This window comes from Gossypium hirsutum, chromosome A12 (genome assembly GCF_007990345.1).
Source record: "Gossypium hirsutum isolate 1008001.06 chromosome A12, Gossypium_hirsutum_v2.1, whole genome shotgun sequence".
In the NCBI taxonomy this organism is placed as follows: Eukaryota; Viridiplantae; Streptophyta; class Magnoliopsida; order Malvales; family Malvaceae; genus Gossypium; species Gossypium hirsutum.
The window spans coordinates 93472448-93499057 of record NC_053435.1 but is presented as its reverse complement, the minus strand read 5'-3'; the positions used below and the strand labels follow the sequence as shown (position 1 = coordinate 93499057).

Sequence of the window (26610 nt, the reverse complement as noted above, 5' to 3'; positions counted from 1 at the left end):
TGTCTTACGTTACAATGTCGCTATAGTATCTAATCTCAATGTCAGAAAAGAAAAATTAAAATGTCATAAGAGAATCAGTAAAAGTATTACAACATAAACCCAAGGAAAAAGTATCAAACTAAAATGCAATAATATTAATTGACAAATTAAGCTTATTTCATTTGCTTCTTATTTGTTTATATAAAAAAAGAAAGGGTAAAATAAAGAAGTAAAAAGGAAAAAGGGAAAAAAAAGGAAACTTAAAAGAAGAGAAAAAAGGAAAAAATACTAAATTGCTCAAAAAGAAAAAGTATAAAAAGTACATGTGCAATTTGGCCTAAAATTTTTGTTTGAACTGATAATTTAATGTGTCACGTTATTTTCCATTATTGCGGGTAATGTCTCAATGATTAAAATGTTACAAATTGGCAATATTAGTTACAATTTCATAACAAATTAAAGTTTGATAACCAAAACGTAATTTAAACCATACATAAACGACTATTTCTAAAAGGGATAAATCTCAAAACTATACATGGACTATGGTTCAATGTGCAATTGTATATATAAAATTTTGATTTGATCTAATTCTTGTAAATTATTGACATAATTATTGATATAATATCATTTTATATTTATATATTACATATATAAATAATTATATTTATCCAATATAAAAATAAATTGATATATTTATTTATTTAAATGTGTATAATTAAATCAAAATTAAAGCTTTAAGTATACATTTGAACCAAAATTAGCGTTTCACCTGTATAATTAGATCAAATTAAAATTCACGTATACAATTACACATTAAATCAAAATTAATATATAATTGGATCAAACTTAAATTACAACCGAATATAGGCCCAAATAGATTGGACACTATTGGACTGTAGCTGAAGGGGAGTATTTATATTCTTGAAATATGGGCTAGGCCTGGGGATAGCAAACAAAATATAATTGTTTTTTCAATTTAAAAAAAAAATGAAAAACCCAAACCCTAAAATATCTCTGCGGGAGAGCATCAAACATGGAAGGAATTTTCAAATTTGCCACTATTCGTACCTGAGTCAGTGTTTTTTCCTGTCTTCTTTTCATCTCTTTGTTTCAAAGAGCGGGAAACGAAGAGTAGGAGCTCAAAAAACATCAGAAAAGCGTAAAGTTAGGGGTTTTGTGTTTTTTTCTTCGAGTGATGGCGAATGTAGCAGTGGATAAAGATCAACAATGGCTAATGAATTGCTTATCTGCTTCTCTGGACCCTAACCAGGAGGTTCGTTCTTTCGCTGAAGCGTCCCTTGACCAAGCCTCTCTTCAACCAGGTTCCTCTCATTTCTCTCTTTACAATTTCCTTCTTTCTTTTTCTAAATTATTTTCCTTTGAAATGTTAGTCTCATACTCGCCTGCTTTGATCGTAATTTTAAAACTTACTAATGGTAACTAGTTGGTCTGCTGTACGCGTTTAGATTAACAAGAGAAACAGTGTTTTTGAAGTATTATTAAATAAACATTGATAGATAACAAATTGCATGATATTACTTTTAGTGTTACATTTTGAATTTTTTTTTCATTTTTAATCAATCGCAACTTTTTTTAGGTTTACTTTATAGCGAGATTTTAAGAAGCAAAAGTATCGAGGAAATGGAAACTTAATTGTCAAACTTGTTGAAAAAATAAATAATTCATAAAAAAGTGTATTTAAATAGTAATTTTTAACATAACTCATAAAATATTCAATAAAAAACATTCGGGACGAATAGACACTAGAAAGCTACTTCTAACAAAAGTAACTGACAACTAGTAATCTTTATTTGTATGATTATTGTTTTTGTTTTTCTTTCCTCTAAATATAAGTTGAAAGGGGTTGAGAATATTGTGCAGTCACTAAAGATTTCAAGGACACAAATAGATATTGAAGAGAAATTTCTTTAAACAAATGAAGTAACCACAATGCTTTCATGCTCAAGCAATGAAGGCTCTGATTTTGTTGGTGCTTTTGTTTATTTTTCTTTAATAGAAAGTGAAAAGCAAAAAATAAAAAATTAACTGCAAAACAAAGAATAAACTACAAAAAGAATAAATGATAACTTGTTTTTTGTAAAGCCTCTCCTCCATATGTCTAAGCAAACATCCTTCTAAGAAAAAAAAGCAACCTTGGATAAGAGGAACAACGACAAGCAATTTTTCATTTTGCTTTTAGAATCAGAGAAATATCAGCTGAATATTTGAGAGCTGGAGAGGAGTTATGCTTAGGAACACAAAATGACAACACTTTGTTTCTATATACACTTTTATTATCATTTGACTTGAAGCTTGGTTTATGTAAAAGTTTCTATTTCTGCCCCTCAAAGTGACAGCTAAGGTGTCAGGTTTACATATATGTGCGCCTATGTGTGTTTAATTCCTCTTTGCTATACTCTTTTTTAGAAAATCAAGTGTACATTAGCAGCCTAGCAGCTTTGATTTGTTTTTAATCTAGAGAGTAATGGCATGTTTTATAGAGATGAAATAATAGTCATAGATAATATCAAATCCTTTTTAGTTTTCCCTTTTAATCATATTATTTCACTTGTGTCTTATATGGTTATCATCCCCATCTTTTCTTGTCTTCTTCTGAAGGCTTTGGCAGGGGATTGTCACAGGTTGCCGCAAACAGAGACCTTCCATTTGGATTGCGTCAGATATCCTTTTTTGAAAGTTGATTCACTTAATTCATTCTTAATTTCCTGTTGTATTATTTGTTAATGAGTTCCAATGATATTCCCATTTGATTTCCTGTTGATAGATTCACTTACGGCTCATCTATTACTCAGAAAGAATCTGTCAAATGTTTCTTTAGTCTCTTGAATTTTATTATTCTTTCTTATTGTTTTATTTGAGGAAAAGCAATCCTCTGTCTGCATGTTATATTTATGAACATCTTATTTCCTTCATACAATTAGAAGAAACAGAGAAAAATGCTGTTTTGCTGTTTCCATCTTTCTGCTGATTACTTGAAAGAAAAACTTTCTTGGCCATCACTGGATTGTCTTGTATATTAATACAATGTGAGGCTTTTAGTTTTGTGAAGCTTTAACATCTTCTACCTAGCTGCTCTCATTTTGAAGCAGTTCATCAGAAAACACTGGCAGGAGGGTGATGAATCATTTCAACCTCCTGCTGTTTCAAGCGACGAGAAGGTACATAATGAAATATGACACTAATAGTTCAATTTTATTTCCTACTCTGTAAACTTTTTCTTTGCATATTTAAAATTCATATGGGCCTCTTTTTTCTCTTTGTTGTTGTATGCTTTTTGTGTACTTTACTGCTGTATCTTTACATATTTTTAGGCCTCATTTGGTTGGCAAGTTATAACCTCTTGATGAAATTTTTGTGGAAAGCATTTTCCTCAAAAATAATCTATACATGTGTGTTTTAGACCTATTTCTTTGCATTTTTAAAGGAATATGAATTTTTTCTAGCTCTTCATTTGTTGTGTACTTCATAATTTTGGTTTTGATTCTAGGCCTCATTTGGTTGGTCTAAGAAAGCTTTTTGATGGAATTCCTTTTGTGGCAAACAATTTCCTCGAATGTGTCTTGCAAGCTAGTTGAAAAGCATATTGTACTCTTTAGTTAGTGGGTCAATCTAATTAGATAACTTCATAATAGGAAAATCATTTGCGAAGTTCTATTTTAAATTTTGTATTTTTACTTCACTGACAAAATAATTTTATATTATCAAGTTTTCTTTGTGCTTACTAGACAATGGGAATTATCTTCCAGGTAATAGTTTTTTGTGGATAAAGGCTTCTAATCTTCATCAGTTGTTTGATAAGAGGTTTTCATGATATTTCTTGCTAATAGAATTCATTTTTTGGTTTTTGGCCCTTTCTTTTACATATAAATCTTTGAGCTAAGCTACAAAACTTTAGCTAGGGTTTTCTTGATAGTAGATAAACCAGTAAAGTATTGAGAATTAAACTTTTGAATGATTTGATCTATTGATCTTTTAGTTTGTCTTTAAGATTGTGATACTCTTAATAGAATATGGTTTTAAATCCTTTTATTTTTATTGACTCTATCACCTCTATAATTATCAAAATTTTATTTCATCATGTTACTGTTATTTGATTACAAAATCTGTAAAATTTCACACAAACACACACACACATATATATGTGTATATGTAAAATTTCTCATATAATTTACGAGTTTGTCTTCTGTAAAACTGCATTAAAATCTGTTCACTATTTAATTTAGCAAAATGTTCATCAGTTTTAAATGCAAAGTCAAAGCTTTGAGTTTTTCCTTTTTTAAGTAAACCCCGAATTTTGGTGGCGATTATGATGAAATTAGCTAACTGTTTGCTTGAAATTCATTACAATAAAAGCTGTGCCTTGCTGAATAGTTGCTGAAGTACATGCATATCTAATAAATATTAGGAAGCTTTGGCTTGAGGGCATTTGACAGCTTCTTTCTGTGCTACTTTTGTTGGCTTTTAATTCATTCTTGTTGTATACTTCTGGCATTGGTTACTGTATGAAGCCTCAATGCTTCTTTGCATAGTTCTAAATATGCCTTTGTATGTTTTTGTTTTTCTGCAGTTCTACTTCTATTGAACAGTTATGGCTTGGATGAAACATTTAGCCATGCTTTTTATTGGTTCCTTATCTATACATGGTTACCAATAAGTGTTCAAAAATGTTTTTCCTCTTGTTAATACCTTCTATTGAGCTACTCTAGACACAAACATACACATATCTTTTGGCTTTCTTTCTCTATCTTAATTTTCACTTTAAATTTTGAGATGAAACATATGAATGGGTTTTCCACCTCTAAATGTAGCTAGTAATCAACAAGTTGTAAACATCTTGTGTTTAATATACCCTGTCCACCTCCATATTAAATCAATCATGATTATATTTTCAGGCAGTTATCCGCGGACTACTTTTATCAACTTTGGATGATCCTAATAGAAAACTTTGCACAGCAATCAGTATGGCTGTAGCAGCTATTGCAGTCTACGACTGGCCAGAAAGTTGGCCAGACTTGTTGCCGTTCCTCCTAAAGTTGATTGGTGATCAAACTAGCATGAATGGAGGTAAGAAATATAGCATTCGTGCTCTAATTAATACTATTGCTTTTTGTTTCCTGATCTTGAACATTTTCTCTTCATGTTTCTGTGGTTTGATAGCCGTCCTAGATGGCTTACGTAGATGCCTTTTTTTGTAATAACTTAGTTTTGAATGATTGATGGCTATTCTTTCTAACCTTTTCCATAAAGTTCTATTTGTATTTAAGTGTGTTATTATTAGTATACTCTGAGAATTTGGTTTCTGGTGAAGGATTCATTGCTTATTTATGTTTTTGTTGTTATTAAGGAGGTTTGTGTAGATATAAATCTTCTCATCTGGTTATCTATTATTTTTCCCTTATATATTTTTTTCTTTTTTAACTCTTTGATATCAAAGTTCCTTTGTGGTAGGAACCTTTTTCCTTCTATTTTCCTGGGTCCTTGATTTATTCATTTTGATTCTTTTCTGGCCTATCATCATGCCTTAATACATTCTTATTTCTCATGGTTATCCATATTAGTAAAGTGTTGAGTATTTTTAGTTGCCTTTAAGCTTTTTGCCATTGTAAATTTTATCCTTTGGATTCATTGGATTAAAGCATTCCCAATTTTTGAAGTGCATGGTGGTCTTAGGTGCTTAGCACTTCTCTCTGGGGATCTAGACGACATGATGATTCCAACATTAGTACCTGTCCTCTTCCCTTGCTTGTATAACATTGTGTCATCTTCTCAGGTCAGTTTTCTTTTGCTTTGATATAGCTTTAAGTAGGTCTGTTTTTGTTGGCGGTGTTGGTGTGTGTGTGTTTAATTTCATATGATTTTGAATCTTATTTTCTGGAGATGATGATTTTGGGATGTGTGGTATTGGTGTAGCTGTGCATGTGTTCATGTATGACTGCACATGGTGCAGATGCTGTCTGAAGAAAGCTTTATATGTGTAATCTAACCACAAATTTAAGTATTTAACAATTTTCAAGCATGTAATTTTATTGTATTTGCCCAAAATTAGTGATTTGGGCAGTCTCCAAATTCCTTTGTTATGAGTGTCACATATATAAAATAGAAACTCCTAACATGTTGATAAGACTTCCTTTTGCAGACCTATAACAAATATTTGCGCACAAAAGCTCTCTCTGTTGTTTATGCTTGCACTTCCATGTTGGGGACTATGAGTGGTGTATATCAGGTACTCTCATGCGATCTATTTTTTGTTGTGCTGGATCTTGATATTTTGTCAGTTTAATTTTGTTGTTAATTAACAGAACTAAGATATTCATGTTCAGGTAGAAACTAATGCATTGATGGAACCAATGCTTAAACCATGGTTAGATCAGTTCTCTTTTATCTTGGAACATCCTGTACAGCCTGAAGATACCGATGATTGGAGCATCAGAATGGAGGTTGGTATTATGCTTTCATCTCTTTCCATTGCCATGTTTTGTACTTTTTGCTTACAACTCAAATTTCCCAGGTTTTAAAATGCTTAAATCAGTTTGTTCAGAACTTTCCTAGCTTCAATGAGAGCCTATTTATGGGTTAGTTGGCCTTATCTCTGCATACATATTTTCTGAATTTTAGTTTTGATGTCTTATTACTAATGGTGCCTTCCTGAGGTTCCATTTTTGCAGTTATTGTGGGGCCACTATGGCAGACATTTGTATCATCTCTGAGTGTATATACTCGATCATCAATAGAGGGTACAGAGGATCCCTATGAAGGCAGTTATGACTCTGATGGTGCAGAGAAAAGCCTTGATTCCTTTGTTATTCAGGTAATATTAGTGGCCAAAAGAAAAGGTAATTTTAAATTTAAGTACAAAAATGCTTGTTTATTTGATACACAACAATATAGGTAGAAGTAGATCCTGATCTTTTTTCTAATTTGGTTTTTCTCCAAGAGTGGGACTGACATGTGCACATTCAGATGCTTTCTAATCAACTTTTGGTGATAAACTTGGAAGTGTTTAACCTATAGAAGGTTGAGATAAAAGGGTTTGCTACAGATTATAAATCAATTTATATAAGTAGAGTTGGATTCTGAGTTGGTTGAATGCTATGGTATTTGTTCAAAGTTGGGAGAAGCTGAATGTAAAGTAGCAATCTTCTTATGGTTAGGTTAGGGTGTCAACAGGTTAATTTTTCTTGAAGTTATTCCAAAAACATTTGGAAAGTGAAAATGAATTATCCCTGGTTTGGCAATAAGGAGGTAGATGGCTGTGATAAAAAGCTGCAGTGAATGTTTTAAACTTCAATTGTTGATTTTATTTGAAGAAAGTGGTAGCAGGCTTGTTCTTGTATATAGTTTTGGGTTCTCCTAAAACTGTGGTTTTCTGTCAAGTGCACAAATATCAGTAGTTTCTCGTTTAATTGATCTTTCCTCTCCATTTTTTGTGTTTGACTTTGAACTTGCAGTTGTTTGAGTTCCTTTTGACTATTGTCGGTAGCACAAAATTTGTACAGGTAAAGTTAGAAGACTCTATATCATTTTTAATTACTATTTCTATTTTATAATGATTTATTATAATAATTTATTATAAAATTGATCATGTAGGTTGTTGCAAATAATATTGCAGACTTGGTATATTACACTATTGCTTTTCTGCAAGTGACAGAACAACAGGTAACTATTCGTTATTTGATGTCAGAGTGGACTTTGACCTATATCTTATTGGTCTGCCATCTTGAGAACTGAGAACATAGGGACTTTATTCATCCTTTATTCATCTTAACTGAATCCAATTCCTTGCACAATTTTAAAGTAACCCTTCGTTGTGCTTCCTTTGCCACTCTTTTATCTTTGAAGCTAAATAAAATGGAGTTTTACCTGCAGCATTTTGTTAATCATCTCAACAATGCTGTCATAGTCGTTTACATATTCAGCGTGACTGACATGCCTATTAAGTCTTCCTTTTCTTGGAATGCATATTCCAATCCAATCTGTGCAGTCCCTCTCCTGCATTACATCCTGATATCACTACTTTTCTCACTCTCTATGAAACTAGTGGACATGCAAGCCTACTGATCATTCAATGTTGGTAAAATCAATTAAACCATTGTGGTGAGTTACTTCGAAAAATTATACGAATCACTTGCCTGATATGTTAACTGCTGCAAACTTATTACTCACACTAGTCATTGACCTCATGCCATTGACTGCAGTTCATCATGGTGGTTCATCTTTAAATAACTGTACAATAGCTTAGCACTTGCAGATGAGAATTATATACAATCAAAACATTGTACAAGAACTTCAAACTTAATTTTATCTAGTTAACTATCTTAAAATATGCTCGAGTTTCATCAGTGTGACTTCTTGTGGCAAAGATTGATTCGTAACAGCAGTTGAATCTCTTCATTCAATCATCAATTACAACCAAAGGAAGCTCCTCTTATACCTTCATTTCCTTCCTTATGTTTCAGAGGACCTAGACATGCAATTTTTATCTGCCTCTTTCTCATTTTTGCAGTAAAAACTTTAAATCTTTTGAATGCTCCTCTTATCATAACCTTTGATTCCCTTTAAATTTATTTCTTCTAAGATTCGTTTTCCACACTTTCCCCTTTCTTATGTTTATGTTTGAATCCTTTCTAGGTACATACATGGTCAATGGATGCTAATCAATTTGTAGCTGATGAGGATGATGTCACTTATAGCTGCCGTGTGTCTGGTAAGTAGCTTGTACGTTGGTAACTTGTGATCGGATATTTCTATTGGCACCCAGACTAATTGGAATTCCTTAGTGCTGTTATATATGGATGTTGTGTTTCTCTTGAAGCATGTATTCCATGCATCTATGTGTTTACTAGGACATTCTTTTGGTCATGGTGGAAACCGATAGTTTGTCCTTTTTCCATATTAAGTGAAAATGGTTCAAATGATGATAGCACCTTTAGAATATCTGTTGCAAAGAACCTGACTCCAGGAAATTCATCATGTAAACTATGTGATAGGAGCAGCAACAATGGAAAAGAACAAATGAAAAATGGAAAAGAATTAAGAAGTTTTATTGGCTGAAAATAGCTCAAGAATCTTGAACTTATGGAAGCTACAAAACTCCTAAACAAGTACTCAAAATATTCAAATAGGATCTAGACAATTTCTAGCAGGACATATATATATACTGAGAACCCTGTGTGTTATTCAGAAACAATTAAACAAACTTCAAAGAAATAGAACTGGTGGAGGTAATATAGAGGCGAAGTGGGTCTAGTGCACCAGAAATTTATGGGAAAGTAGGTGCAGGCCTCCCTTGACTGCTTCATCCATGGTGTCACAGGTGCTAGACGGTTGAGACATTTGTATTAAGCCAAGATGCTGGTCATCCATTTTCTTGCATGCCCTCTTTCTAGAATAAGCCAATAGAGGCGGTGGCAGTGTATTCTTATCACTATGTTTACTATACAAATTAAAGATAAAACAGAGTTGTAAAAACTATTGATTTTGTCTCAAATTGATATGCTTGATTAAGATTAAGAGACAGAAAGGCCTTTGGTCACTAATAATCTCAACTTAGGTTTTCTTATGCCTCCTGATGAAACTTGAAAGAAGGAAACAACAGTCCATTGAATCCTAGTTGGTTTGTTCATGAGGTGCAATTATCATATTAATTGTCAACAGTCAGCAGTCTGTAGTTCCAAAACATCATTCTCTGTCTATCTTCATCTATCCTCTTTTTTGTTCTCAAGCTCAGCCCAGCTTCAACCCAGTTGCCTTTGTCTCTGACAAATCTTTGATTGCATTTCCATAATGCTGCCATTTTAAGTCTTCAAACCTGTTTATGGATCTGATAGCATCTCTTTCTTACATTTGCCCATCTCAAAGAAATCAAGACTTCCTTGACCTTATGAAAAAGTAATTTCCTATAAAAATTTACTTTCTGTAGGTGCCCTTTTACTAGAGGAGGTGGCAACTTGTTGTGGGGGAGATGGCATTGATGCTATTATAAATGCTGCAAGCAAAAGATTCAGCGAGTCTCAACAAGAAAAAGCTGTTGGTTCTGTGGTTTGGTGGAGGGTAAGTAGAATTTCCTCTTGTGGCCTACCATTTATGAAGGATTTATGGTTTGGGCTCTAAGCATTTGTCTCGCTGGAGTCTCCTTTCAACTTTTTCTTTAAATTTCTTCCTCTCTCTGTGCATTACTTGTTTAGTGAGCTTGGTTTTTTCATAATCATGTGGAAGATCCTGTTCTAAATCATTTTAATGGAATACCTTTTTCTTCATGCAATCTCTCTTTTTGTTTTCTTTATTTATTTTTTTAAGACCTCCTCAAAAACTCATTTTTGAATGGTAAATTTTATAGATGAAAGAGGCTACTTTGTTTGCTTTGGCTTCCTTGTCTGAGCAATTACTTGAGGCAGAGGTTTGTTCTTTCCATGATAATTTTCAATTATGAGTAATCACTTTCTCCTTAGGCCTGAGGCATGATGTCCAAGGACTTATCACAGGTTTCAACTTTAATGTTGTATTGAATTTATGGTAGCAGGTTTCTGGACTTACAAAAGTGAGCATAGGGAACCTTTTAGAGCACATGATTACTGAAGATATGGGAATTGGTATTCACTTGGTTTTTTATTTTATTGTGTTTTATAGTTATAGTATATCATAGATTCAGTGGACACATCTTGTCAATTATGATAAATTGGATCAGATTTTGCTGTTTTTTTTCTTCTGCAGTACCTAAACGTCACATGAGCCTGAAAGTCTTGCCATTTTTGTTTTTCAGGTGTACATGAATATCCCTTTCTTTATGCTCGTATGTTCATATCAGTTGCTAAGTTTTCCTCTGTGGTAAGGATGTCCTCTCCCTATTTTTGAGGTTATCTTATGGTTATTTCCTTTCAGAAAGATCTAATTCAATTTTTAACATGTTCAGATGAGCAGTGGAATTCTTGAACACTTTCTTCTTGCTGCTATGAAGACAATTGGCATGGACGTGTAAGTGTACCTACCGCATTTTGATATCTCTCCACCGGGTAATTAATAGCATAAAATCTTATGTTGAGTTTTTCTATTGGCAGCCCTCCAGCTGTGAAAGTAGGTGCCTGTCGAGCACTTTCACAGCTGCTTCCTGAAGCAAACAAGAGTACCATTGAGTCTCAGATGATGGGATTATTGTCATCACTGACTGATCTTCTTCATCGGGTAATGTACAACTGTGTAATTCTTGAAAGCAGTTGTTGAAGTGACAATACGTCTAATGGCTGTATTCTGATTCTGATTTCAGGCTTCTGATGAGACATTACACCTGGTACTTGAAACACTGCAAGCAGCAATTAAAGCTGGTGAGTTTAGATTTAGTTGGATATATAATTCATGAATTATTTTCATCTCCATGATATATTTAGGTGTTTTCTTTTACATTACAGTACTTCTATGTTTCATTTTTATTTGCTGTAGGTCATGAGTCATCAGCGTCTGCAGAGCCTATTATTTCTCCTATAATCCTCAATATGTGGGTCTTGCACATTTCGGATCCTTTCATTTGTATTGATGCAATTGAGGTTCTAGAGGTAGTAATGCAAATGCTGTTAACAGTATATAATAAGCAGTAACTTAGTGTCTTTTTGTTCTTAATATTCCATTTTTTAATTTTTAGAATTGTCCACTTTATGCTTGGCTTCCATTCCTCAAGTCTGGTTATTTAGTTTATATGTGTTAGGAGAGATTATATTTTCATGTGTCAATTTGCGATGGTAATATATCCTTTGATCTCACGTTGATTAAAATTATAGTACTTGAACAGAGATTAAATATTTCATTTCATAATTGTAGGCAGAATTCCAAATTAGAATTCTAGTTTAAGGAGAATAAAGAGACTCATGAGGAAGAACAATAGGGATCAAAACTCATTTAAATGGCTCACTCCTGGTTTCTTACTCTAAGGTTAGGGAGTTGATAGATTCTTTCTTGAATGTTATTGCCAATAAAATTTGGCCACGTTGAAGAGGAGTACTTTATGTTACTAAACAGAGTACAAAGCTATATGAAAATAAGTCTAGCTTTCAAAATTATTCTTGGTCCCAACTGTACTAATAATTGAAGAAGAGCAGAAAAGGACACGAAAACCTATAATATAAAAGTTTCTGTAGTAATTATGAAGAAACTTAGAAAAAGATTATTATTCATTCTACTAATTAGTTTACACCTATAAAGAGAGGAATTCACACAAACAAGGAAAACAATCCCTAAAAAATAGTAACTTCCTAAGAATCAGTGACTGAGATTAGTTTCTATTTACAAGGGAACTCCTAGTAATAAGGTAAGTTTTCTGTCCTTAATCTTAGGAATTCCAACACTCCCGCTCAAGCTGGAGTGTAGATGTTTATCAAACCCAGCTTGCCAATAAGTTCTTCAAACATGTTTCTGTTCAAACTTTTAGTTAATACGTCTGCAACTTGTTGTCTAGTAGGTAGGTAGGTGATGCACACTTCTCCTGAGTGTATTTTTTCTTTTATAAAGTGGCGATCCATTTCCACATGTTTGGTGCGATCATGATGCACAGGATTATGTGCTATGCTGACAGCTGCCTGGTTGTCACAATACATCTTCATAGGCCTGGTGTAAGGCACTTTTAGTTCCCCCATAAGTCTTTGTATCCAAACTCCTTCGCATATACCATGAGATAGTGCTCGATACTCTGCCTCTGCACTGCTGCGTGCTACAACAGACTGTTTTTTGCTTCTCCACGTCACGAGGTTACCCCAAACATAACTACAATAGCCACTTGTAGAGCGTCTATCGTTAACAGAACCTGCCCAGTCTGCATCAGTGTAGACTTCCACATTCTGGTTGGCAGTTTTCTTGAAATGCAGGCCTTTACCAGGAGTCCCTTTCAGATACCTTAATATTCTATATGCAGCTTCCAGGTGCTTCTCCCTCGAGGCATGCATGTACTGACTGATAACACTTACATTGAAGGCTATGTCTGGACGGGTGTGAGATAGGTAGATGAGTCTTCCTACTAGTCGTTGATATCTCCCCCTTTCGATTTCTTCTCCATCCTCATCAGTTCCCAATTTAAAGTTAAATTCCATAGGTGTTTCAGTTGGTTTGCAGCCCATTAAACCAACTTCTGACAGTAGATCAAGAACATATTTCCTTTGGGAGATGGAAATACCTGTTTGGGACCTTGCTACCTCCATACCAAGAAAGTATTTAAGATTCCCCAAGTCTTTAAGCTCGAACTCTGTACCAAGGAATTCTTTCAACCTCACAATTTCGCTTGAGTCATCTCCTGTTAATATTATATCGTCCACATAAACGATGAGGATGCAGCATTTTCCCTTTTCCGAGTGCTTGTAGAACATGGTGTGGTCTGCCTGCCCTTGAATGTAATTTCTGTTGGTCATAGCTTCTGCAAATCGGCTGAACCATGCCCGTGGAGATTGTTTCAGCCCATACAAGGACTTCTTCAACTTACACACTTGGCCCTTGCTTTCTTCAAACCCGGGTGGGAAATCCATGTACACTTCCTCACTTAATTCTCCGTTGAGGAAAGCATTTTTTACATCCAATTGAGTCAAGTGCCAATCAAGGTTGGCAGCAAGAGATAGGAGGACTCGAATGGTGTTTAGCTTGGCAACCGGTGCAAACGTCTCGTCGTAGTCAAGACCATAAGTTTGAGTGAAGTCCTTAGCCACAAGTCGAGCCTTGTATCGGTCAATACGGCCATCGGGTTTAAATTTCATAGTGAAGATCCATTTGCATCCTACTATTTTTTTTCCCTTAGGTAGATCCGAGACTTCCCATGTTTCATTGTTTTTGAGGGCCTTCATTTCTTCCATCATAGCTTGTCTCCACTTAGCTGATTCAAGAGCCTCTTCTATATTTTTTGGAGTTTTTACAGAATCAACATTAGTCACAAAAGCTTTGTAAGACTTAGATAAATTTCCATAGGATACAAACTGAGAAATAGAGTGTTAAGTGTAGCTCCTTGTGCCCTTTCGAACTGTAATTGGAAGATAGATGGATGATGACAGAGGTGAGACTTCTGTTTCAGAACAGTCCTCGGTCGGGGATGCAATTGGCACTGCTGTATTAGTTTCAGGAGAACGAGTTGAGAGTAAACCTGTATTTCGGGAACCTGTTTTTGTTGTTTTCCTTGATCAGAGGGCTGTTGTACTTCGGTGGTGGTATTGTTATTGGGAAGGATTGGGCTAATTTCTTGCTGCACAAGGAAACAGTCTCTAAATCTGGGATTACCATAGCACTTTGGCTGTTAGGCTTGTTTGTGATAGTAGTTGTAGGATCATGGGGTATAATGAGGAGAGTATTAAGGGTCTCATCTTCATTGAAAGTCTCCCTCTGAAGATGAGATGCTGCAAAGTATGGTTCATTTTCAAAGAAGGTAACATCCCGAGAGACAAAACATTCGGCGCAAGGTTGGTGAGTAACACTTATAGCCTTTTTGTGTGGGGAATATCCAATGAAGATGTAGGTGTGGGCTCGAGGATCAAGTTTGGATTGATTTGGTTGATGGTTATGGACAAAAACTTTGCAACTGAATATTTTGGCTGGAAGATTAGGAACACGAAATAGAGGAAAGGACTTTAGAAGGGTATTTAGAGGTGTTTGGAAATTGAGGACCTTTGATGGCATTCGGTTTATGAGATGACAGGTAGTGAGGACAGCCTCTCCCCACAAGTATTTTGGAACATTCATGGTGAACATTATGGCTCGAGCTACAGCAAGGAGATGTCGATTTTTTCTCTTAGAGATCCCGTTTTGTTGAAGAGTGTCAGGACAAGAGCTTTGGTGTATGATGCCTTGGTCAGAAAGGTATGGGCTTAGGACAGAGTTAAAGTATTCTCTCCCATTGTCAGTGTGGAGAGTATGTATGGTAGAGTTGAACTGGGTTCGAACCATTGAGTGAAAATTTTGGAATCCTTTGGGTGTTTCAGATTTTTCTTTGAGGAGATAGACCCAACATACCCTAGTGTGATCATCAATGAATGTTATAAACCACCTAGCCCCTGTAATATTTTTCACTCGGCTGCCTCCCCATAGATCACTGTGGATTAATGAAAATGGTTGGGATTGGATATATGGTTTTAATGGGTATGGCACACGGGTATGTTTGGATAATTGGCAAATTTCACACTTCAAGGAATTAATACTTTTATTTCGAAATAATAGCGGAAGATGTTTCTTCAAATACAAAAAGTTTGGATGCCCTAATCTACGGTGCCATAACATAATCGTGTCCTCTTTTGAAGTGGATAGAGCCAATCCTCCTTGTGTGCTGTCTTTATTCCAAACATATAGTCCATTATCAACTTTAGCAGTGCCAATCATCCTCCCCGATTTCTGTTCCTGTATCACACAACCAATTGCAGAAAATTCAGCAAGAAGTTTTTCATCCTTAGTAAGTTTACTGATTGAAAGTAAATTGCAGGACAAGTTTGGGACATGGACTTTATTGAGAGAAAATCTCTCTGTTATTTGTACTTCTCCTACTCCAACCACAGGTGAGTAAGAACCATCAGCTATGCGGATTCGGGACTTGTCATGACAAGGGGTGTAGGTGTGAAACAAAATGGAGTTACCTGTCATGTGATCGGAGGCACTCGAATCGAGTATCCAAGAGGATTGATTATTTGATTCAAAGGCAATATTGAGGGCAGTACCTTGGGTGGCTAGAGATCTATGAGCAGTGGAAGTACCAAGTATCTTATGGAGAGTCTCAAGTTGGGTTTTGGTTAGGTGAACATCGAGAACATCATCTGCAGCAGTGGAGGATAACAGGGCAGTCTTATTATCCTTCTGTTTTTTTTCAAGATAGCCATGGAGTTTGAAGCACTTTTCCTTTGTATGACTAACACGGTTGCAGTGGTTACACCATGGCCTAGTTGATCTAGAATCATTTCTAGCACGTGGTTTTTGTGGCTGTGGACCTCTGGAGATGAGGGCAGAGGTCTCAGTAGACCAATTGCCAAGATTTGTCACATGTTTAGGTTCCTTTGAGTCTCCCATCATGACAAGACGGCGCTTTTCTTCTTTTCTAACTTCTGCAAATGCTTCACCGATGGTTGGTAGAGGTGATCTGCCCAAAATTCGGCCATGGACCTCATCTAACTCACGGTTCAGTCCTACTAGAAACTCATAAAGACGTTCATTGTTGAGGTGAGTCATAAACTTGGTGTGTTCCAAGCCTTCACCCCAATCTGCCTCATAGTACATATCCAGTTCCTGCCACAAAATTTTTAGATTGTTGTAGTTGTGAGTTACTTCGAGTGTCCCTTGTCGGATATCCTTTAACTTAAACTTGATCTCAAATACTTGGGAGGCGTTTCCAAGATCCGAGTAGTTTTCTTTGACTGCATCCCACATGTCTTTTGCAGTTTTGAAAAAGAGATAGGTGCGGCTTATATGGCCTTCCATCGAATTAATTAGCCAAGCCATTACAATCGAGTTGTTGAGTTCCCAAGTGGCATAAGTCGGGTCAGCTATGGTTGGCCGTGGAATTTCTCCATTGATGTATCCTAATTTGCCACGACCACGAATCACCATAAGGACCGATTGAGACCATTGCAAGAAGTTCTTCCCATCTAGCCGATGATTGGTGATTATAAGGGAGGAATTAAGTTCACCTTGAGTGATTCCCTGATTGACATTCTGAGTTATTTGTGAAGTCTCAGTTTCAGACAGAGTTTCATTGAAGTCACCCATGGGAGGAGGACTAAACCGGAGGGATTTTTAGGAAGTGAGATTAGAGACGAATGAGCAGGATCGAATGAATCCTAAAGCTCTTGATACCATGAAGAAACTTAGAAAAAGATTATTATTCATTCTGCTAATTAGGTTACACCTATAAAGAGAGGAATTCACACAAACAAGGAAAACAATCCCTAAAAAACAGTAACTTCCTAAGAATCAATGACTGAGATTAGTTTCTATTTACAAGGGAACTCCTAGTAATAAGGTAAGTTTTCTGTCCTTAATCTTAGGAATTCCAACAAATTATCCAAAAAGAAAAAGGCATAATGATAAATTTAGCCCCTAATGTTTGCTTCTTTGTCGCTTTAGCTATGATTCTTTTATTTTTTATGGATCACTTGGGCTTTCAGCCTTCAAAATTTAGTCAAATTGCTTTTTTTTTTTAAGATGGAAAAGTTAATTGGATCATTAAAATTTTAACAACACTTATGTGGCAGCTTATGTGAAAGTCCATTTATACTTCAAAAAAGTTATTAAAAAATCATAATTTTTTCAGAAAATTGTCCACATGAATAATAAAGTACATGTAGATTGTCATGCCGGCTGTCACATCTATACCATTAAAATTTTAACATTTTAGTTAGGTTTTTATCGGAAACAAAGCTATTTGACTAAATTTTGAAGTTTGAGGGACAGTGAAAAAAAAGAAGAATTATGATAAATTTTAACATTTTGTCACTTTGACAAAATGCATAAACGTTAGGGGCTAAATTTGTTTTTATGCCAAAGAAAAACTACCATAGTAATGTGGATGGTAGCAGTAGGGTTGCTTCACAGTACCACTATGATATACTGCATAGTAACTATTTAATTTGTTGTTATTTTGCTCTTACACTGTGGCAGCTAAGATCTTCATATTTCGCTTTTGCAACTTGTTTTAGTGACCATTGTTTTTAAATGCATATTTGTCCGTTTATTTTTTAACATCATAACTTTGAGATATAAGATACCTGATATGCCAGCTGTTAATTGTCTTCCATATCTTTTAGGTTTTGAATACTTCCAGTTGCTAGAACTTTTGAAGTATTCATTCATGTCTACAGAAAAAAAATATGAAACCCTTGTAAAGCATTGCTAATACTATCTGAGCACCTTCAAAATTTGCAGTTTATACCCAAGTACCTCTAGAAAACTTATATACATGGTTTTACAGAATTTTACTTGAATTGCAACTCTTAAGGCCTAGCAGAATAGTGCTATGAGTATAAACAGTTTGAGAATGTTTTGCTTTAAAATTATATTGTTAACAAGTTTTGCAAGTTTGAACATCATTATATGTTGCTAGGTGCCAGACACATCTGAGTCCCGGTATCATTAGGCTATGTTATAATGTCATTTTTCATTGAGTAAAAGAGTCATGGGACTGTGTTGATTGAAAGTTTAATATCTTGTTTTGAAAGCTAGTGATAGCCTAAATTTCTGCCTTCATTCTTGGGCAAACAGTTTTGTGGAAATATGTTTCTGTACATTATCTAACCTTAATTCCCTTGATAATTTTTACATTATTTAACCTTAATTCCCTTGATAGTTTTTTCTTTGTTATTATTATGAATTTTTTATTGGACTAATTTATGGGATTGAATTATGCACGTTTTTTTTCATCTATAATCATCTGAGATGTATAGTTTTTCCTTTTTATACTTTTCCGGACATTCTTAATTAGTTCTGTGTTTCTTTAATATTTTTTGGGATGTAATTTAGTTCTGATATTTCTATTTTAAAAATTTCACTCAGGCAATCAAAAATACTCCGGGTTGTTTTCTTCCTTTGGCTTCCCGAATTTTACCATATATTGGTCCAGTATTGAACAAAGTATGACTTTTCAAGTTACTTTTTTGTTAATGGTTATTTGAAATAAAGTTCAAAAATTATTTGTTATTAATACATCTTTTGATGGCAAATTTCCAGCCCCAACAACAGCCTAATGGACTAGTGGCTGGGTCATTGGATCTGCTAACTATGCTATTGAAGGCAAGTGGTACTTGGATGGAAAATGTCATATGTACCTCTTTTGTTGAGTTTAGATTTTTTTTTTTTATTTCAAAAATGTTATAATTGTATTATATGTTTTGCTAATTACAGTTTGTGATAGCATTGTACAGAATGCTCCTACTGATGTGATAAAAGCAGCATATGATGTTTGTTTTGATGCTATTATCCGGATAGTTCTTGAAAGTGATGACCACAGTGAAATGCAGGTATAATGTTCACTTATGTTTCTTTTTCTTTAATGGTAATTGGCTATCTATAATGTGAACATAAGTGCCGCTTTCTGCTACATTGATCAGAATGCAACAGAATGTTTGGCATCTTTTGTATCTGGTGGAAGACAAGAACTTCTTTCTTGGGGTAGTGATTCCGGATTTACAATGCGGAGTTTGCTTGATGCAGCTTCAAGGTTACTTATTCTTGTCTTGATTCTTTACTTCCTGCACCCACACAGCCCGACCTTTTTTCCTCCTTCTAAGCTCTTTTTTATCTTTGCTTTTGTTTTTACTGCGTGGGAATTTGTGAGTTAGTAAGGTGTTTATAGTTCCGCTACGAATACCAATAACTAAAAGAAAAGTAATTTTACATAGAGTTGTTATTCTTCAATGTACCCAAGGTTCTCTTGTTAAGCTTTATCATCAGCTCTCAGAATTGAACTGGGATCATGGTACAAGGATTGCATGTTTGATGATAGCCAATTGATTTGCTTGTCAGTGTTAGTTAAATTGTTGCATATTCATAGAATAGTGCCAAGCTATATTTGAAATCTTGTTCAAAGTATCGGTACACCAAAAAAATTTTATGAGGGCTTAGGGGGGTGTTTCTTGTATAATCTACTGATTTGGAAATAACTTTATAAAATACAAGATACCTGTAGTGAATTCAAATTTCTGCAAATTGTTCTAGCTAAACTCTAGTAGTAAAGTTTTCTCATGTCCATGTTTTTGGATGCTTATTTTGTGCAGTCTGATTTGCAGGCTTCTTGACCCTGATCTAGAAAGCTCTGGGTCTCTTTTTGTTGGCAGCTATATCCTTCAACTTATATTGCATCTTCCCTCACAAATGGGGCAGCACATTCAAAACTTGATTTTTGCTCTTGTTCGGCGTATGCAATCGGCTTCAATAGAAGGATTGAGAAGCTCATTGCTACTTATTTTTGCCAGATTGGTATTGTGTCTACGTTTCAACTTCATCTTGATTAATCTAATTCCTTGTCAACTTTTATGCTCTGTTTGGGAATATGGATTTCAAATTTTGGATTTGGATTTCATTTATTATGTAAATGGTAAGAATAGGATGCATATATTATGAGCAAATTAGTTGAGATTCCAATACAAGAAATGTTAGAAAAGGTTAAAAACATGGATTTGTTAAATCCAAAAATATTTTAAGAATTTCAAATTTATTACTGAATAGGCACCTAACAAATCCATGGGTTTGAGAAAGTATCATGAGTGTTATATTTCTAAATAGTTTATTACTCAATTTACACTATTTTTGAAATTCAAATCTAAATTCTAAAATCCTAGTTCCCAAACGCTACCTTATAGATTCAACAGAGTAAAATTTTTAACGTCTTCTGGATTGTTAAGCAGAACAATTACAATTCCTTTTTTGTGAAAAATGAATAACAAGAAGCTAACTATTAAAGTAGGATTGACAATTTTTATTGCTTATATTTGTAACTTTTGATTAATATTGTTTTTTAAGTTATTATTTCAAAACAATCTGAGGCATTCCAAAATATATATTGCATAGAAGAACCTTTCCTAGAACTTGTTTCCATCATTTATTTCTGGAACAGAACAGTAATCCTTATTATAGTTCTTATTATTTTAAGTCCTAATGTTCTGCTATCTTCGCCGTTTTCCCAGTTCTTACAGGTTTATGATTAGATGTCTGTAGAAATCAGAGTATTTTATATTAAATAGAACATAAATCAGAGTTCTTATATACAACCTATGACACTACTTTAGGAAACTCTAAGTTAGGAAAGATACTAAATAGGAGATATGATCCCTTAAAATAAGGGATTTTAATAAAAAAAATATCTACAAAATATTCCTAAAATATTTACAGAATATTCCTACACTCCCCCTCAAGCTGGAGAATATACATTGTATAATCCCAGCTTGAATAGGAATTTATTGAACACAGGTTTTGGCAAAGCCTTGGTAAGAATGTCTGCAATCTGTCCTTCTGAAGGAATGTAAGAAAGAGTGGCTGTCTTTTTGTTGACTTGATCAGCAATAAAATGCCTATCAATTTCAACATGCTTTGTTCGGTCATGTTGAACTGGGTTCTTGGCAATCTGAATGGCAGATTGATTATCACACAAAACTTCAAAGTGATCCTCCTGATTTGTGCCAAGTTCTTTTAGTAATTTAAGTAGCCAAATTCCTTCGCATATCCCCAAAGCTAGTGCTCTAAATTCAGCTTCAGCACTACTTCTTGAAACAACAGATTGTTTCTTACTTCTCCAAGTTGTAAGGTTACCCCAAACAAAAGTGCAGTACCCACTAGTGGATCTTCTTTCAGTGAGATCTCCAGCCCAACTAGAGTTTGTAAAAATCTTAACAGTTCTGTCTTGTGTCTTCTTAAACATTAAGCCGTGTCCTGGAGTTTTCTTCAAGTACTTGAGAATTCTATTTGCTGCTGCCATATGCTCTTCAGTAGGATTAGTCATGTGTTGACTTATCACATTTACGGGAAAAGCTATATCTGGCCTTGTCAAGGATAAGTAGATTAGTTTCCCAACTAACCTTTGAAATTTCTCTCTGTCTACTAAGGACTCATCTTCTTTATTGAATCTCAAGTTTGCCTCCATTGGTGTATCAGCCGGCTTACAGCCAAGAAAACCAGTTTCTTTGAGTAAATCAAGTACATACTTTCTCTGGTTGATCACAAGTCCTTCTTTTGATCTTGCCACCTCCATTCCTAGGAAATACCTTAGCTTTCCCAAGTCCTTGGTTTCGAATTCCCTGTTTAACAACTTCTTCAAATTGCTAATCTCTTCCTCATCATCTCCAGTAAGAATGATGTCATCCACATACACAATTAGGATAGCTTTCTTATTTGTAGAAGTTACCTTGATGAAAAGCGTATGATCGGCAAGGGACTGCTTGTAGCCATTTTGAAGAATGACTTTAGTGAACCTCTCGAACCAAGCTCTGGGTGATTGTTTTAACCCGTATAGAGACTTGTTGAGCTTGCAAACCTTGTTGCTACCTTCAATAGACTTTGAGCCAGGTGGCAATTGCATATAGACTTCTTCCTCAAGCTTGCCATTAAGAAATGCGTTTTTTACATCAAGTTGGTGTAATTTCCAATCGCAATTTACAGCCAAACTTAGGAGTACTCGAATAGTGTTAAGCTTTGCCACAGGTGCAAAAGTTTCTGTGAAGTCTATCCCATATGTTTGCGTGAAACCTCTGGCCACTAGTCTAGCTTTGTATCGTTGGATACTGCCATTGGAGTTATACTTTACAGCAAAGATCCATTTACAGCCGACAGCCTTTTTTCCTTGAGGAAGGTCTGTAATGGTCCAAGTAGCATTTTTCTCTAGTGCACAAATTTCCTCTTCAACAGCCCTTCTCCATTTTGGATCCTTTAGAGCTTCAGCTATGCTTGTGGGAACCTGTTCTTTATCCAAAGTTGCTGTAAATGCTTGAAAAGACGGCATCAATGAATTATAACCAGTAAATTTTTCAATAGGATGCTTAGTGCACTGTCTAACCCCTTTTCTAATAGCAATAGGAAAGTCATCTAGAGTAGTGGACTTACTGATTTCTTCTTCCATTTCGGCAGCTGGACCCAAATCCAATTCTCGGCAAGAATCAGATTGCAAAACAGTCTCAGGGATATGTCTTCTTTTTCTTGTGTAGACACGAAGCTGTTTGGGTGATGGTGTTTTTTGAAGACTGTCAATTGGAGTAGGTGTATTTTCAGGAAGAGTGTTTAAAGTGGGTGTAGGTGAATTAGTCATAGGTACTACAGGAGAATCAATGGGAGCATTCACAGGTGACAGATCTGCAGGTAATGGCGAACAAGATGGCAATTCTGAAGGTTGAGAATGAAGATTAGAAGGAGATACCTGTTGTGGCTGAAAATCACTCCATGTTTCCCCCTGAATTTCAGCCTGAGTGAAATAGGAATCCTGCTCATAAAATGTTATATCCATAGTGACCCATCAATCATCTCCCTCTTCCAAACGGGGGAGACCTTGGTGTGATCATTGCAAAAAGCCCGGCCACTCTAAGGAGAAGTGTTGGAAGCTTCATGGTAAGCCTCAGGACTGGAAGTCCAAGCACTCTCGAGATAATAAATCAAGCCTTGTCGTTGCCACCTCTGTCACTAGTTTCACTAAAGAACAGATTGCTGAACTTCAAAAACTATTTGGAAAGTTTCAAGGGTCTTGTGAAGGTAATCTGGTCATAAAAGATCCAGAAGGTAACCTTTCTTCTACTGCATTTTTCTCCTCCCAGTTGACTCCTAATTGGATCCTTGATTCTGGTGCTACGGATCATATGACTGGTAACAAGGCATTGTTTCACAATTTTTTCCATACCTTTGGTAAAGCTGTCAAAACGGCTGATGGTACCTTGTGCAAAATAGAGGGACATGGCACTGTTATTCTCAATGAACAGATTGCACTTAAAAATGTTCTCTTTGTACCAAATCTGGCGTGCAATCTCATCTCTGTTAGTAAATTGTCCACAGACTTGCACTGCTCTGATACCATGTAGAAATCAGAGTATTTTATATTAAATAGAACATAAATCAGAGTTTTTATATACAACCTATGACACTACTTTAGGAAACTCTAAGTTAGGAAAGATACTAAATAGGAGATATGATCCCTTAAACTAAGGGATTTTAATAAAAAAAATATCTACAAAATATTCCTAAAATATTTACAGAATATTCCTACAATGTCAGTCTCCCCTCTTCTTCTTTTTCATGGATAACCATTGCATTTCTTTATATGCAGATTCATTTGAGTGCTCCAAATGTTGAACAATTTATTAATCTGCTGATGACTATCCCGGCTGAAGGCTATCAAAATGCCTTTGTTTATGTTATGTCAGAGTGGACCAAACAACAAGGCAAGTTTCTGTATGCATTCCTACTTTTAAGCAAAGGAAAAAAGTAATGTAAAGTGGTAATATGTTATGTCAATGTCTGTTTGGGTGCTCATTTGATGCAAACAAATCAATTGTTTGTGAAATTTCACGGTATTTATTACATTTTCTTTGGACCTAGCACCTATGAATGCTGGAAGCAGTCACTAGTGTTCGTAAGCTGTCCTAGGACTGGTTCTAATTCAATTCAACAAGATAAAACATAAAAACAAAATTCAAGGAGCTTGCCCTCCCAGTCTAATTTGGCATGTCTAAATTCTAATATGAGGGGTTGAATTGATTGTCTTAGACAAAATTGTGACCTAATTTTATTTCTCTTTAGTATAAGTTGCATGATTTGTTTTCTCTTAACAATATCTTTGCTGGACTATATTGTCTTACGGTGTCAAGCTCTTTTGCTTCTGCAATTTCCATGATTTACAGTGTATGAGAAGGATGTGTAATCTTTTGTCTCTTGTTAATTATTTGTGATTATGAACCAAATCCAATATTTATGAAAGAGAAAATGGACTGTTCATTCTTGCAAGAAAGTAAGCTTGCATTTGATATTTCTTCTCATACATCCTTTGGAGTGCAGGGGAGATTCAGGGGGCATATCAAATCAAAGTTACCACCAGTGCTTTGGCCCTACTGCTATCCACTAGGCATCCTGAATTAACAAATTTTAATGTCCAAGGCCATCTAATTAAGGTTCATGATATTTTCTTAAATGGTTGAACATCATTGTCTCTTGGTTATGCTTACGAGGAAGTAACTTGATATATATATATATTTTTTTTCTGTTCCTTCTCTTAAAAAAAGTCTATCTCAGGAATAACCACTCGTTCGAAAGCTAAATCTGCCCCAGATCAGTGGACTATAGTGCCACTTCCAGCAAAGGTATTTCTAGGTTATTCCGAAATACAACTGAGAGTGGGATTAACATGCCAATATTGAACACAAAAAATAATAGTCTGACTAGCTTAGTACTGCAGATATTGGCTCTACTGGCGGATGCATTGATTGAAATACAAGAACAAGTTCGGGAGGCAGAGGATGAGGTAGTTTTTGTCCTTTTCTATTAATTCTTACGTTCTTGAGGGGTATTTCCAGTTTCTGTCCTGAAATCCAGGTTTCCTGTATTACCAGTGGGTTAATCCCCAAGTTTAATAGTCCCACTTCCCCAAATAATGATACTATTGACCGACAATGGATGTTTAGGCTCTGAACCTTTTTTGTTTTTTTTTTTTTTGCAGGATAGTGATTGGGAAGAAATTCATGGAGACATGGACTCTGACAAAGATTTGTTATCCTCAGCTGTTGCCACGCCATTTGGCAGGTCCGGACATGAACATCTTGAAGCAATGGCAAAAGCATTTAACGAGGTTTGATTGAATAGAAATAACAATGAATTCTCTCTTCTTCTGTGGTTTTTTTTTCTTCGGCATTATTAATCTTAACTCTTGATCATGAATTTGAAGAATCAAGAGGACGAGTATGAAGACAACATATTAAGTGTTACAGATCCCCTTAACGAGGTGAAATTCTTTACCACTAAATTTATTTACATGCTCAACATTTTAAAATTTTATATAAACGCCAAATTCTACTGATCAATCTTGCAGCTCAACTTGGCAAATTATCTCGCTGACTTCTTATCAAAGTTCTCTCAAAGTGACCGACAACTATTTGATAATCTTTGTCAGGTTTGGTTTCTTGTCAAGCATTTAAATCCAGTACCTGTTAAGTAATTGATATGTGTGTGTATGCACGCGCTTAATCTCTTTCCGGACAATAACTTTGAAGGAATGCATATTCTTTTTCATGAAAATTGCAGTGTTTGACACGGGCTCAACAAGATGCTATTAAGATTGCTTTAAATCGATGAGGTACTTATCTGGTTTTACTTCTCAATTGTTGATGTCGAGTACGGTAAGTCCATTAATCATCGAGCTTTAAAGCTGAAAGTTCGTCTTCTTTGTTCATAGTACCGTATGAAAAGATATATTGAAATTGGGGTTGGTTTTTCTATTATAGGAGCCTTGTTTTTTTGTTGGTTGATTTGTGTGAAGCAGAGCTCCAAATCCGAGTTTGTTATATATATTTTTGTCCTCAAATCTGATTGAAATATGAGTTCATATATCTTAAAATGTGATAACTTCTCTTGTATATAAAAAATGACAATGAATGAAACTATTAGAGGATAGAATTATTTTTAATTGGGAAACAAAATAAAATGATTTCGCCTACCAACTCATTGTTTTAGTGACCAAACTTTATTGTCGATTTGAAGTTTGGTTGACAACAGCTTTAAGGTTCGAATAATACCTTTCCCTTGCCAAAATGAAACAAAAATAGATTTCACATAAAGAAGAAAATAGTGAGTTTTCACCTTAGGCGGATTTTGGTAATAATAAATGGAGTAATGAAATTCAAAGTATAGTTCGAAATAGTTGAAATGCATGGATGAAGTTGGTGTGGCAAAATAAAAAATAAAAAATGAGTAACACGAGATGAACATATTGTTCATACTGTTATAAATATTTATACAGGCTTAGATGAAAATTGGCTTCTAATTATAGTGTTTTTTTTTCACATGCATAAAAGGTGTGTTTTTTTTTTCCTAAATATGCCTAGAGTATGATTTTTTTTTTTTACATAAAACATTTCAATCGTGTGCTCTATTAAAAAAATTCTTTCATCCTAATTATATTGTAGCATGTGGCATTTAAAAAAAAAACGAAGTATA

At 34.9% G+C, this 26610-nt stretch overlaps 1 protein-coding gene across 2 annotated transcripts; it reads left to right on the top strand.

Annotated features, from left to right (window-relative positions):
* The first annotated feature begins 970 nt into the window (after positions 1 to 970).
* On the top strand, positions 971 to 26003 carry LOC107937861 (importin-9). 2 transcript variants are annotated; one of them, XM_016870850.2, is made up of 33 exons: positions 973 to 1301; positions 2599 to 2660; positions 3066 to 3158; positions 4893 to 5064; positions 5655 to 5770; positions 6137 to 6223; positions 6321 to 6437; positions 6509 to 6572; positions 6666 to 6808; positions 7449 to 7496; positions 7588 to 7656; positions 8629 to 8704; positions 9920 to 10050; positions 10337 to 10396; positions 10520 to 10589; positions 10760 to 10824; positions 10910 to 10971; positions 11055 to 11178; positions 11261 to 11318; positions 11434 to 11546; positions 18487 to 18564; positions 18661 to 18723; positions 18855 to 18950; positions 19041 to 19150; positions 19719 to 19908; positions 23732 to 23846; positions 24460 to 24572; positions 24684 to 24761; positions 24857 to 24922; positions 25118 to 25246; positions 25343 to 25399; positions 25487 to 25567; positions 25699 to 26003. In XM_016870850.2, exons 1-33 carry the CDS (start codon positions 1175 to 1177, stop codon positions 25747 to 25749), a joined length of 3084 nt encoding a protein of 1027 aa, XP_016726339.1. In that variant the 5' UTR covers positions 973 to 1174; the 3' UTR covers positions 25750 to 26003. The 2 variants fall into 2 exon arrangements, 1 of the variants encoding a protein (XP_016726339.1); XR_001694782.2 differs by lacking the exons at positions 25118 to 25246; positions 25343 to 25399; positions 25487 to 25567; positions 25699 to 26003 and having other exon boundaries at positions 971 to 1301; positions 24694 to 24761; positions 24857 to 24890.
* The last annotated feature ends 607 nt before the right edge of the window (positions 26004 to 26610 follow it).

What these genes read in the sequence shown, in the direction of transcription:
- LOC107937861 (XM_016870850.2), top strand. Translation starts at nt 1,175, where the DNA reads ATGGCGAATGTAGCAGTGGATAAAGATCAACAATGGCTAATGAATTGC. An exon ending in TTGATTCCTTTGTTATTCAG is followed by an intron (nt 6,809 to 7,448) that starts GTAATATTAGTG and finishes TTGAACTTGCAG; the next exon opens with TTGTTTGAGTTCCTTTTGAC. An exon ending in TAGTGCCACTTCCAGCAAAG is followed by an intron (nt 24,762 to 24,856) that starts GTATTTCTAGGT and finishes TTAGTACTGCAG; the next exon opens with ATATTGGCTCTACTGGCGGA.